Source organism: Protopterus annectens, chromosome 13.part0, assembly GCF_019279795.1.
Source record: "Protopterus annectens isolate FY-2018-M chromosome 13.part0, PAN1.0, whole genome shotgun sequence".
NCBI classification, from domain to species: Eukaryota; Metazoa; Chordata; order Ceratodontiformes; family Protopteridae; genus Protopterus; species Protopterus annectens.
In genome coordinates this window covers 812,516,105-812,530,323 of record NC_056747.1, presented here as the reverse complement: position 1 = coordinate 812,530,323, position 14,219 = coordinate 812,516,105, and the positions used below count along the sequence as shown (strand labels likewise).

Genomic DNA, 14,219 nt, shown 5'->3' with positions numbered 1-14,219 from the left:
GTCCGAGACGTCGTGGTCTGGGCCTAAACAAGGTATGCAGAGGGAATGGAAATCCTTATGCGGTATTTGCTTCCCACAAGAAATACAATTGTTAACTTTGTCTGACATCGGTCTGAGGCAAGTAAAGTTTCCCCAACGGGGTACTTAGCTTTAAAGACTACTTCAGTTTCCAATTTTTCGTAAATTCAGGAGCTGGCCGACCGGCACTTGCGAACTGCTTCTGCTTTGGGCACCGCGCGGCAAAAAAGACTGAAGAATATGGCATCGGCTGTGACTTATATACCCCCTGTCGCACTGACGTCAGGGAAGAAGGCAACAACTGACGCCGGACCAAGACTTTGGAATTCGGCCGACCGAGGACCCGCCTGACAGCAGAGAACCCATATGTGATTACTGCAGCTGTATGCACGATGAACATCAATGCAAGAGGGCATAATGGTTCACCACTGCCTACCTTGACCTGGCCAAGGCATCTGATAGTACCCCACTCGGGCATTGACCAACTCAAGAGGCTAAGGTACAAACCTGCATGTCATCCGGTGGATAGCCAAATGGCTCACAGACAGAACCCAGGAAGTTGGAATTGGGGAGTCCTCTTCTACAAAGACAGCAGTCACAAGTAGAGTCCCTCAGGGAACGCTCCATGGACTGCTTCTTTTTGGCATTTACTTCCCTGAACTCAAGGCCAGTGTCAATAGTCTCTGGCTGACTACATTTGCAGAAGATTGCAAATTAGGAGCAATCACTGAATCCCACACTGACACAAATGTTTTCAAGGAAGGGCCGACAGACTAACAACTGGTGCCAGAGCCATGGACTAAAACTAAATACCAAGAAATGCATACTTTGGTAAGTCATCCACCCCTGGTAACCATCATGACAACACACCCATTAGCATTACCCAGTACTCAGGGACACTACGACAGTAAACCTAGCCTTAGATCATCACATTTCTACAGTAATGAGGAAATCATTCTATGTTGTTCAACTTGTAAACAAAGTAATGGCATCCAAGTCCAAGGAAGTCATTGTTGCACTGTATTCGGCATTCAAACCTATCATGGAGTACAATGCCCCCTTTGGTATGTACCTAACCAGGCATATCCAACAACTGAACATCCACAGAGGTTCCTCACTAAAAGAATAGATGGCGTAAGTAAAATGTCCTATGCAGACCACCTCAAAGCCCTATACCTGTATTCCATCTCCTACAGGCTTTTGAGGGGAGATCTATACCTAGCATACAGGGCACTTTCAGAACCTATTTTGATGGAACTTCTGCATATCTACAAAACAAACAGCACAAGAATTGCTCATTCAAGATTAACCTTGCCTGCGATATAAACAGGACTTGGTGGAAGGACAAGTATGTAAACCCAGATGGAATAGGCTCCCAAATCCATATGAAAAAGTTCCTCCTTAACCCAATTCAAGTGCAACTTGGACAACAGGATGGGGAACAGGAAGTTCTTCCCTGGTTTGGCACCTGCGTCTCAAGTTTCATCTCCCAAACACCTGCTCACACTTATCAAGGGTAACGGAACTTGTCAGAAATTTGGGATGCATGGCTAGGCTTAAAAAGGCCCTTGTGGTCCTTAGCCTAGTAAACACCTAGTATCTATGAACCCAAGATATAATAGTGGAGGTGACGCAGTGGAATACTGTTTATAGATGCAGTCAGCTCACCTGTACATACATTTCTTAAAGGCTGCACAGCATTACAACTCTATATGGAAGGTGGTAGAGAATAAGGTGTTTGACTCATGCAACACTTGCACAGCATGCAATCTGGAAAGTGAAAATACACCCAAATGCCACCCTTACCAAAAAAGTCAAGCTAGAATTAACAACGTCAATCTGTAAACTGAAGACTAAGTTGGAGATGGACAGTTGGGTCACTATGAAAAATTTGTCCATGCTGGTGTAAGTTAGAATACAGCTCACAGTGAAGGGGGCATTCATAGATTTCCAATAAATCAAGGACCAATTTTGGTTTGCTACAAAAGTAATCCCTAAAATACAAAGAGGTAACCCACACTGTGGCTGACCTATGGTATGCTTTAACTCAAAACAAGATGACTGTACACATTTTGGGGAGGGGGTTCAGGCTTCCTAAAAAAGGTGGCTGAAGGGAAGAGTCAAGTATGACTTCATCTACTATCTCTGGTAGTGGAAGAAAAGCAAAAGGTTTGTGCTCAGGGAGTTTTAAAACATTCTACGCTTTTCTTGAATTGAGGGTAGTCAATCTTACCAACTGAACTCCCTCAGTTTATGGAACATCTCTCCAGAGGTGAAGTCTTCAGGTGGTGAAGCTGAGGCCAGGCTTTCAGACTATGAATCAGCTTAAGAACCAGGGGAGGTTTGGTCAACATACGACAGCCAAGTCATCCGCAGTGTCATGGCACTCTGAATTCCCGGTGGGGGGTGGTCTTTCCTCTTTCAGAAGAACCTATAGCTGGGGTTCTGGCAGGGCTAAGCTGCTTGGATCTCACAATATGTATGAGCTAGCCTGACTAGATTATGCTGACAGGCCTGATGAGATTGGGATTCAGAAGGTTTAAACAGTGGTAAGCTGAATGCGGCCTTAAGTTCAGCCTTTGGCCTGGGTCTTGGTTTGGCACCGGAAGTACTCAGGATAGGCCACTGGGAAGGCCTGGTGTGGGCATCTCAAGCAGAGGTCTTCAAAATGATCCCAAACATGATGAGTCCTTCAACTCATTCAGACGTAGAGGTGACTGATGGTATATCAGACTCCATATGGCTCTCAGTAGAGGTCTCAGCCAATGTCTGGTCTAATGCTCTGCAAAGGTATCTCCTCTCCAGACTGTCAAATGTCTGGCAGACAGTGAACTATGGTCTACTACTATAAAGTGCTTGGGATGCTTCCTTTGTTTATGAGAAGGGTCTGAATGAGATGACCGGCAGACACTACTGTGTGAATGCCCCTGATGCCCCATTTCCTTGTCCAAAAACTCAACTATACTTAATGTAAATTAAAATGAGTATAATGGGGCCAGTTGGGGACATCTTGGGTCAGGGTCCATTCAGAGTATGGAAGTCTCCATGAAATTTGTATTCCACACTCAAGTATTAAGCTTTGTAACCACACAAATGCTAGAAAAGTAGTAAATGGCTGCCCATTGAGGCACGTGGCTTTCAAAGTTCTCTGGCTTACACCAATGACCAATGCATTCACAGTGTTTTGGGCTCCGATGGCAAGAACGAACTGAAAACATAGCACCGACTGATGACCCTTACACCCAGACAACCCAACATCAGGGAGAGGGTACCCACTGTGTGTAGAGGAAAGGAGAGAAGCCCCTGGTATTCGGGCCACTCAAGGGCCACCACAGCAAGGGAATCCCATCTTTTTAATATTGCATCAGTGGAATACAATCAACATCAACTTTTCCAGAAATAAAACTTGCCCCTTTAATCAGGTCAGATTAACTTCAAATTAAAAATGCCATGGCTGTCTCCAATCCCAGAATAAGTTTACCAGGCAGGTGTACATATACTGTTTACATAGTTAAATCACTACTTAAAAGTTTTCAGTTTAGGTATTTCCCTAGTTTCTTTCTTTGACCAGATGCCTGAATTTTTAGGCATGCACACCAATACAGTACTCTAAAAACTCATGCTTTTCAGAAACCATTCTTAAAATTCATCTGCCAGTTGGTGCAGAGCATTAAGTCTACGAGCAGTTACCAAACCTCATACCATAGTCAAGCGCTTAACCCCTCTCTTCAGTTTACCAACTATGCAACTCTGAATAAGTCAGGACAAACTTATGCTCAGAAGCTGGTACTGAAAAAAGCCCTTGTGGATCACAGCTTTACCCTCATCAACAAATGCAAACATGTAAGAAAAAGTCATCAGTAGCACATTTTGTAAAGGAAATAAGTTCTTACCCTTTAACTCATGATGAATAAGTTCAGCAAAGTTAGGATCATCACCCCACCAAAATATCCATAAATCTCTAACTGCAGGAGTTTGATCTCGCCGCCATACACTAAGCACATCAGCCTTCAGGCAGCGACTGAAGCTGCACAAGATGGGGTCTTCCTCTGTCACTGGGAAAAGAATTGGAGAAGTTGTGGGACCCTGCCACACGAACCTTTTCCATTTAATCCCAGTCAAGTCAGCCTGCAAAAATGGAAAAAGAAACAGATTACTAAAGTATATGTAAAATGCTTATCTAAGAAAACACTAGACTCTAGGACTTCTGAAGTTTTGCATTCCTGAAGTAGGACCACACAGAACTTTTCTGCATACACCACAAAATGGAAAATTCTAGTTTACTCTGCCATGCCTTAAAAGTATTTCACTGAACTGAATCCAAGTTATCTCTCCTAGGTCAAGAGGAAAAAATCCTTCCCCAAAAAAAGATCAAGACTAAAATTCTATACGACAGCTGAAGGATGGATGGGTCTCTCAACCAATGTTTCTACAAATCTAGCGTTACAGCACGTGTCAACATAAACTTCTGTAAGAGCTCTAAACAGTAAATACTTAGTAAAAATGTAACATTTCAATATCATAATTTTCAATACACCCAAGAGGACAAACTAGTGCACTGAAAAAAAAAGTTAAAATATGACCCTTGGAAAAGAAGTGAAGGGTGGTCCAAGTGACAACTATACAAATCAACCAAAAAGCTGTTAAAAATGCTAGAGAAGTGGCAACTATTCTGGGTGAATGAGCTCTTGGGAGTTTGAAAAGTGGTCTCGTCTTTATGGAACCAATACACAACTGGATAAACTTACGGAACACTGCTTGGTGATATTCTGACCTTCTCTTATCCTGCAAATATAAAACAAGTGAAGAGCCATGCTAAACTCTGCAGTTATACAGGGCAGTAGCACAATTGCTGCTTGTATGTCCATCATATAAATGTCCAGGAGAACTGGAGGTAAAAAAGCAGCAAGTGATTGGGCTGGTTCAGGCCAGCAGCAGTAGTCACCTTAAGGAGAAAAAAGGACTGGTGAAAGGGAAACCCTTTCTACAAGGGATTAAACAAAGAGAGGAAAAAAATGTTATGTACTCACCATAGCATTCCACTTGTGTTGTCAGTTTTCATTCTTCAACGAATGGGTTTGGACCCTACCACCCTCTGATCAAACTCAGCCACTTTCTAAAGACTCTAGGATCCAACTCTCAAGGTCATCCTTTCCCATATTCCCCCTGACCAGCAGAAAACTTCAGATTGAGTTTGCTGCTATTAAATGACTAACCATCATAAAATACAAGCACGCTATGACATAAAAGTGATAGCTGAAAGATCAGGAGCTCAAACAGGAACTATGGTTCCTACCAATTCTGTTGGGTTTCTCCCAAAGTCATGAACTGGGGAAGGAGGGAGGGGAATTGAGGAAAAATGAAAACGCACACATGAAACATTATGGTAAATGCATAACTTCTCTACCTGTTGTCACTTTCATTCATTCAACAAATGGGGCAGAGTCCCTTGCTCAGGTAACCTTGGGTGGTCTTATGGGAGAATGTTCTGAAGAACCGCAGAACCAAAGGCAGATCTATTTCTAGAGATGATGTCCAATTTGTAGTGAGCACTAAAAGGTATGGGTATTAGACCAAGTGTCAGATGCACAAATACTGATTTGGCTGAAAACACTTTTGGTTGTCTTGGTAAGGAAAAAAAATAAATACAGGAAATACAATCTGTAATCCATTTAGCCAGTATAAATTTTAAAACTATAATTATAACAGTACAATTTCTGAAACTGGTCTTCCAAACTTTTACTAGTAAAGGAAACTGATCATTTTTTTCTAAAATTTCTTGGTCCTGTGAAGGTAAAAACGAAGTTGGGCATCTATATCAGGAGATGAAGGACATACTCTCCTTTATTTTCAAATTTGGGGAAGAAAATTGGGAAATTGATGAATTGATTGATACTGGCTTTGGAGGCAACTTTTGGTAAGGAAGGAATGATTTGTACATTAAGTAACCCTTATCTTTGTGAAATATCAAATATGGTGGCTTGGAAGATGGTGCTTGAAGTTCAGAAACGGGTTTTGCAGAAGTTACAGCCATCATAAAAACTGTTTTCTAAAAATGAAACTTGAGATCTACTTTAGCTGACTGGTCAAGGGAGAAAGTACTTAGTTTTGCAAAATCATAGTGAGGTCCCAAGGTGGAGTAGGGTCCTTCACTGGAGGTCCAAGTAAAAAGGTACCCTTAACAAAAGCCTTACATAATTTAGATGAAGCTAGAGAGAGAAGTGTCATCTCAGATGTGATAGTTTGAGATGGATGCTAACAACCTTAAGGGTGGAAAAATTTGCTCCACCTCAAAAATGAAGGCATGGAAATATAGAACAGCTGTAAACGGGACAGTAGAGAGGTCAGTCTCGGAGCCCAAAAGGAAAAACTTTTCCATTTATTTATGTAAATTCTCCTAGTCTATGGTTTATGAGGAGCGACTAGGATTTAACTGGGAAGGAAAGCCTGGAATGTCTCACCATCACCAGAATTGAAGAAACCATGCTGTCAAACTTGAGGTATGCAATGTCCAGGTAAATCTGCACTGACAATTAAGATAGGTCTGGACTGGAATCCAGCGGCCGAGGAAAACATAACAGGAGAGACCAAAGGAAAGGGAACTACACATTTTGAAGCCAGAAGGAAGCAATAAGTATTACTGTGCTTTTCAACCGAAGTGTTTTTGAAGACATTTGTGGATGACAGGCAGTAGAACGGTAAGCATAAAGGACACCAGAAGGCAAAACATGGACCAGAGCATCTCACTGACAGTCTGAGATAAGGCAAGGACAAAAAAACCTGCTGCATTTGTTGAAGGGAGATGCAAATGGGGTCTGTGGAAGATAATGTCTGCCACTGATTGGTTGAGACACCACTTATGAGACATGATGATCCTGCTGAGTTTGTCCGCTAGAATGCTGGATTTCACCAGTATGAGTGTTGCTACAAGAAAGCAGACGGATGAGATCCTCCACTGCCATACCCTGATTCTCGACAAAGGGGATAGGATCTGGTTATCCCATTTGTTGATGTACCAGACTATTGACATGCACTGTTTGCATTGCAATAGTCCCTAGAGGGGGAAGGACCTGAAAGGCCTGTAACACTAGAAAAGTACAGTTTTGTACCTACCATAAATGTAGATGTCCGATAGGTATGCATCTGCAGTCATCACATATGGGTTGTCCTGCCTCAGGCAGCCCTTCGATCGGCCGGATTCCAAAGTCTGGGTCCGGCGTCGGCTGATATCGCACTTTCCCTGACGTCAGAGCGTCTGGGGTATAAAAGCATCAGCCGACACCATCTTCCTCAGTTTTTCTTGCCCAGATGCCAGGTGCCCTCTAAGGAAGGCTAAATTTGGAGAGATGCATTTAAAAATCCAAACATGCACAGTAATATAAAAACAAATACACCATAATAGATCCCCCCAGCTAGCTATAAGAGGGGTAAGCACCCAAGAAATACCACAGAGGGGAAGGAGGGAGGGTAAACCTGACTGCAGATGCATACCTATCGGACATCTACATTTACGGTAGGTACAAAACTGTACAATGTCCTTCAAGGATGCATCTGCAGTCATCACATATGGGTAGAATACCATAGCCAATCTGGGGGTGGAGGAACTATGAAAAGGATGGTGTAGCTAAAATATCCTGCAGGACTGCCGTAGCAAAGCCTGCTCTGGATCTGGAATATAAAGGTAAATTGTAAAGCTTGGCAAATGTATGCACAGAGCTGCATGTAGCAGCTTCTAAAATGTCCTTGGTAGCCACCCCTCTTAGGAAGGCTGTGGAGGTGGCTGTGGCTCTCGTGGAATGAGGTCTAATGTTAGCTGGCACAGTTTTTCCATGAAAGGAGTAACAAAAACGAATGCAATTCCCTATCCATTTTGAAATTGTCTGTTTGGAAATTGCTTTTCCTTGTGCACCAGCAGAATATGCTACAAAGAGCCGGTCAGTCTTTCTGTAACTTTTAGTTCTGTCCAAGAAGTAGCGCAACTGTCTGTGCATGTCCAGGGTGTGCAGAAGTTTCTCCCCTTTGTTTTGTGGATTTAGAAAGAAGGTAGGCAAGTGAATAGCTTGGTTCAATGATACCCTGGATACCACCTTTGGCATAAATGTAGGATTGGTTCTCAATGAAACTCTGTCCTGATGAAAAATAAGAAATGGCTGCACTGCCATTAGGGCCTGTAACTCAGATACTCTTCTTGCTGAGGTTATGGCCAGAAGGAAGGCAGTCTTCCAAGACAGGAACTGTAGATTTGCAGATGCTGCTGGTTCAAAGGGAGGCAGTGTTAGTTTTTCCAACACAAAGTTAAGGTCCCAAGTAGGTAGAGGCGGTTTCCTTGGAGGATTGATGTTTTTTATTCCTCTTAGAAACTGTCTTAGGAGAGGATGAGAGAAGACAGGTGGATCAGTATTGTATTCGGCTGAAATTGCTGAAGCATGAATCTTAATGGAAGATTAAGACAGACCATTGCGGAACATTTCTGCCAGATATTCCAAGATATGTGCCATGTTCATCACGGTCACATCTTGGCCCTTTGTTGTGTTCCAAATGTGAAATCTTTTGCATTTTGCTGAATATGTCTTTCTTGTGGAAGGCCGGCGAGCTTCCATAATGATATCCTTCACTCTCTGGGATAGCTTATCCTGAGGAGTCGTCTAGGTATTTTCCAGGCTGTTACTTGCAAGGTTTTCAGGTTGGAATGCAGAGTTATGAAATTGTTCTGTGTCAGTATAAGAGGCCATAGAGGAAGAGGCCATGGTTTCGTATGTGACATGGTCTTTAACAGTGGGTACACCAGTGCTGTCTTGGCCAGTCCGGAGCTATCAGAATCACTTTTGGCTGCTCTGTTCTGATCTTCAGTAAAACCTTGGTCATTAATGGGAGAGGTGGAAATGCATACACTGTTAGAGCTCTCCAGCTGAAAGAGAGGGCGTCCACTTTCCATGCTTGTGGGTGGTATGCCCTTGTGCAGAATTTCTTCAGTTGATGATTGTGGGGGGAGGCAAATAGATCTATGTCCGGCCTTCCCCATGATTGGGTTACGAGTAGGAAGATGTCTGGGTGCAGCATCCATTCGTGTGCATCCAAGATATTTCTGCTTAGGCTGTCCGCCAGTATATTGTCTTTCCCTGGCACAAACTGGGACTGCAGCTGTATATTGGAGTTTCAAGGAAAGTTCCCATAGATTCATTGCCAGTCTGCAAAGAGGGTAGGGATGAGTGCCTCCTTGCTTGTTTATGTACCACATAACTGTGGTGTTGTCTGTCCTTAGTAGGTGGCCTTGATGCAGAAAAGGTTTGAAGGCCTCGATTGCATGTATCACTGCCAGCATTTCCTTTTGGTTTATGTGCATGCGTAGCTCCCTTTGTGACCACAGTCCTTGGATACATCTGCCCTCCATGTGGGCTCCCCAACCTTGGTCTGAAGCATCCGTAGTAATGGTTTGGCTGGCTCTTGGCTTGCTGAAGGGCAGCCCCCTGTTCGACTGGCAGGCTTGAGCCCACCACAGAAATTCCTTTTGGAGGCATGGAATGAGTGGGATCAAAGTTTCTAAGCTGTGACTGTGCTGAGTCCATAAACTCCTTAGGTACCATTGTAGTTTTCTCATATGCAGCCTTGCTTGTGGAATCAGAAGAATGCAAGATGCCATGTAACCCAGGGCCTGCAGGACTTTCTTGCAGTCAGCTGAGTTTGTCTTGTCAGATTCTTGAAGTAATCCGGTAGTTGTCTGTTTTTCTTCTGTGAGAAAGGCCATTTGGGTGGTTGTGTCTAGATCCGCACCCAGAAAAGTTATTCTTTGGGATGGAACAAGTCTTGATTTGTGAATGTTGACTGTGTATCCCAAGGCCTGTAGTAGGTGGATGGCATAATCCAAGTCCTTTAACAAAGTTTGTTGGCTGTCCTCTTGTATAAGGCAGTCGTCCAGATATGGGTATATTTGAATCCCCTGAAGTCTGCAGTGTGCAATCACTGATGCCAGGCATTTCGTGAATACTCTGGGCGCAGTGGATAAGCCAAAGGGCAATGCTGAGAATTGATAATGCTCTGACCCTGCAAGAAATCTGAGGTGTCTTCTGCAACTTCGTCCGATGGGGACATGCAGGTATGCCTCCTTGAAATCTAGAGTCACCAGCCAGGACCCCTTGCCCAGCATGGGAAGGAGTTGCTGTAAAGTCAGCATTTTGAATATTGGCACAATGAGATAAATATTCAGTGCGGACAAGTCGAGAATAGGCCTCCATTGATTTTCTTTTCTTGGAACAAGGAATAGTCTGGAATAAAATCCTTGGCCTTGTTCTGAAAGAGGAACCTTTTCTATAGCCTTCATTTGTATTAAGTTGGAGATTTGTTTCAAAGCCTCTGCCCTTTGGTTTGGTGGCAGGTCTGGCATGCCTTTTCTTTTTGGCAGTGTGTGGAAATGGAACCTGCATCCTTTGTCTATTTGCAGTGTCCATGTGTCCCTTGTAATGCTGTGCCAATTTTTTGAGAATAAAGAAAGCTTTCCGCCCAAAGGTACTTCTAATTGAGCCCTGGTCGGTGGAGTCAAAGCAAAGTCATTGCGTCTGTCCTTGTGTAGCAGTTGTAGGTCCTGCACTACCTCTCTGGTTGGGAGGCTGCCATTGATGGCCTCTGTAGGAGCCTCTAGCTTGCCCTCTACCTCTGGCCCGCCTGTTTCTGCCTCTGAAATCTTTCTGAGTCCGGAAAGGACCAATTCTTGCTAGGCCAATTTCTGCTGAATCTTGGTGGTTGGACTTGCAGAAAATCTTTGACTGTTTGCACAGATTTTGCCTTTTCTTCAAATTTCTTTAAGACCTCTTGAGCCGTGGAACCAAATAATTTTTGCTTTTCCAGAGGAGCATCCAGAAGCTTAGCTTTAACATAGTCTGGCAGAGATTGTTCCTTCAGCCAAGCATGCCTACGTATGACTGCACATGTCATAGCTGACCTACATGAAGCTTCCAATGCATCATAACCACACTGCAAGAAATGGTTACTAACCTGCTGGGAGTTGTGTACCAGATCCTGAAGGGATTTGCGATCAAGGGGCTCAGATGAAGACAGTTTCTTATGCAATTCATCTAACAAATACTCTTGGTACTGTATCATATGAAATTGACAATTTAATGCCCTCCTAGAAAGAGTTGCAGAAGTATACACTTTTTTACCCCATCTCACTAAAGCTCTGGACTCCCTTTCAGAGGGTAGAGGATTTCTAGCAGTGGCAGCTGCAACCCCTTTAGGGCCCTGGGAAATAGTTTCTGGATCAGCAGAGTGGGCCTTGTACAGGTGAAGATGCGAGTCCGGGACCCTGTAGTACCTATCAGGTTTGGCAGGAGCCGGAGGGAGAGAATCAGGGGCTGTACTAGAGTCAGAGTACACATCATCAATGACATTTAAAACAGGAGGTATAGCTAAAGGTCTATGCTGAGGCAAATGTAAAAAGGTCCTTAATCTTTTCCTGAAATCAGAGAATTCCTGACCATGCCATTGAAAATGCTCTCTCATAGTGTGTAGCGTCTCTCCAAAGGAAAACTCTTTAGGAGGGGAGGCCAAGGGAATAGATTCTTCAGCATCAGAATCCTCGTAGGCCGAATAAGCCTCCTCCTGGTGGTCTGAGAGAGCAGAGCCTTCAGAGGCCTCATCTGATGAGTGGGGATCAGAGGGCTCAACCCTGGGCCTTTTGTCTGGAGGTAGTTGCGAGCCCCTGTCCGGGTGAGGTTGAGAGCCCCTAATTAAGGAGATAAGATCCACCGCTAAACTTAGAATCTGTGAACCAGTGGAAGGTCCCTGAGGGGTAACCTTGGGAGGCAAAGCTTTTGAGAGTTTAGCAGCTTTAGCCCTAGAAAATGCTTTAATAGACATGGATGCAGGAGGCCTGGCTGCACCACGTGCAGGAGTAGATTTGTCTAAAGGAATGGTGTCGGAAGGTTCCAGGACACCAGTTTCAGTAGGTAATTCAATAACCGACTCGGCCGGGGCCTCCGGGGCCGAGGTAGTCGGTTGTGCGGTTTCGGTAATCGGAGGTACCAAGGACTCTGTTTCAGCAGAGACCTAGACACTCGCGGTAGGCCTGGCCGTGGTTTCAGCCGAAACCGCGGTCCGCGTGTCTGTCCTTGTCCTTCAGTTTCTTAACTAAATGTGAAGTCGGAGTCTCCGACGGCATCTTTTAAGCAAAACTAGCCCCAAAGAATTCCTCTGCAAACTCCGACCGACGTCTAAGCGTTCGTCAGTTGAAGGAAGCACAGGCTGAACAGGCCGAGATGTCGTGGTCTGGGCCTAGACAGGGGAGGCAGTAAGAGTGGAAATCCTTATGAGGTATTTGTTTCCCACAAGTTAAGCAATTATTAACTTTATCTGACATCGGCTGAGGCAAGAAAGAGTCCCCAACGGGGTACTTAGCTTTTTGAAGTCTTCGGTAGCTGAATTACAGGAGCTGGCTGACCGGCACTTGCGAACTGCTTCTGCTTCGGGCACCACGCGGCAAGAAAGACTGAGGAAGATGGCGTCAGCTGATGCTTTTATACCCCAGACGCTCTGACGTCGGGGAAAGTGCAACATCAGCCGACGCCAGACCCAGACTTTGGAATCCGGCCGACCGAAGGGCTGCGTGAGGCAGGACAACCCATATGTGATGACTGCAGATGCATCCTTGAAGGACATCGCCATTCTCACCTCTAGGCCCTTGATATGCAAATTGGTCTCTTGAGGGGACCACATGCCTTTACAGTTCATTCCAAATAATGACCCCAAAGTGGGAGGCATCCGTAGTCAATGTGGGACTAGGGGAAGGAGGATAAAAAGACTACCTTGATCGATCACCTTGTTGTAAATCCACTAAAGAGATTTTCTGCAACCCTGAAACAGTTTTACCGGATGTTTTAATGGACGGCGATGGAGACCGCTGAACTGCAGGGCAGTACAAGAATTGTTGCTTGCATGTCCATCATTTGGATGTCTCATATGGAGACAAGCAGTGGGAATTACAGTTACTGCAGCAGCCACTGAACCTAGTGCTTTGAGGACCAGTTTTGCCAAAGGAGAAGGAAGAGAAAATCTGGTTTGACATACGTCTTTGAAGTGAAGTCTGTTTTGAGGCAGTAGAGCTAGAGAAAGTACAGTTGTGTACCAACCATAAATGTAGGTGTTCGAGTGTATTCACTGTTGCAGTCATTACAATTGGGTTATCCTGCTGGCAGGCTACCCGCAGTCGGCCGGAGTTACAAAGTCTAGGTCCGGCATCGGTTGCTGTTGCCTCCTCCCTGACATCAGTGCGCCAGGGGTATAAAAGATGCAGCAGACTCCATTTTCTTCAGTTTTTCTTGCCCCAGATGTCAGGTGCCCCTAAAATGGTAGGCTAAATTATGCCAATAAGCATGCATGCACAAAAAACAACTTTTCCTTCATCTACAAGCAAATACACCACATAGGTTGTATAGAATAGAGAAGTACAGATAAGTCCCAGCAAAGGAAAAGGGGGGTGGTGGGAGGGTAACCTGGACTGCAACAGTGAATACACTCGAACATCTACATTTAAGGTAGGTACACAACTGTACTATGTTCATAGTGTTTCACTGTTGGTCATTACAATTGGATTGATCCCCAAAGCTAAGGTTGGGAGGCTGTTGCTAAATAGGATTAGGAGAGGCTATCAGGCCCTGCAGAACTGCAGTGTCAAAGCCTGCCCTGGATTTAGAGTAGAGAGGTAACTGATGGCGCTTTGTAAACGGTATGCACTGAACTCCAACTTGCAGCCTCTAAGATATCTTTGGTTGTTACTCCTCTGAGGAAGGCTGCTGAAGTGGCTGCTGCTCTGGCTGAATGTGGCCTAATGCCCTTAGGCACTTATTTGCCATGCTGTGAATAGCAGAAAAGTACAGTTTTGTACCTACCATAAATGTAGATGTTAGAGTGTGCATACAGCTGCAGTCATCACACTTGGGTTATCCTGCCGTCAGGCAGGTCCTCGGTCGGCCGAATTCCAAAGTCTAGGTCTGGCGCCAGTTGTCATCACTTCTTCCCTGACGTCAGTGCTGCAGGGGTATAAAAGAGGCAGCAGACGCCATTTTAAGTTTTTCTTGCCCCAGATGTCAGGTGCTCCCAGAAGGGAAGGCAATACATGATGTTATGCAAACAAACATAAGTAGATAAATCAAAACAGTAGTTGCAAGCAAATACATCATAAAGGAATACCCCAAACAGGATGTATGTTA

General features: G+C 44.5%; 1 protein-coding gene across 1 annotated transcript in view; it reads right to left on the bottom strand.

Annotated features, from left to right (window-relative positions):
• Window positions 1–14,219, bottom strand: part of MED13 (mediator complex subunit 13) — a 3,555,174-nt gene that overhangs the window by 3,150,877 nt on the left and 390,078 nt on the right. Inside the window, exon 2 of the mRNA XM_044054535.1 lies at window positions 3,912–4,146. Coding sequence (XP_043910470.1) covers window positions 3,912–4,146 — 235 coding nt within the window. The remainder of the gene's footprint in view (window positions 1–3,911; window positions 4,147–14,219) is intronic.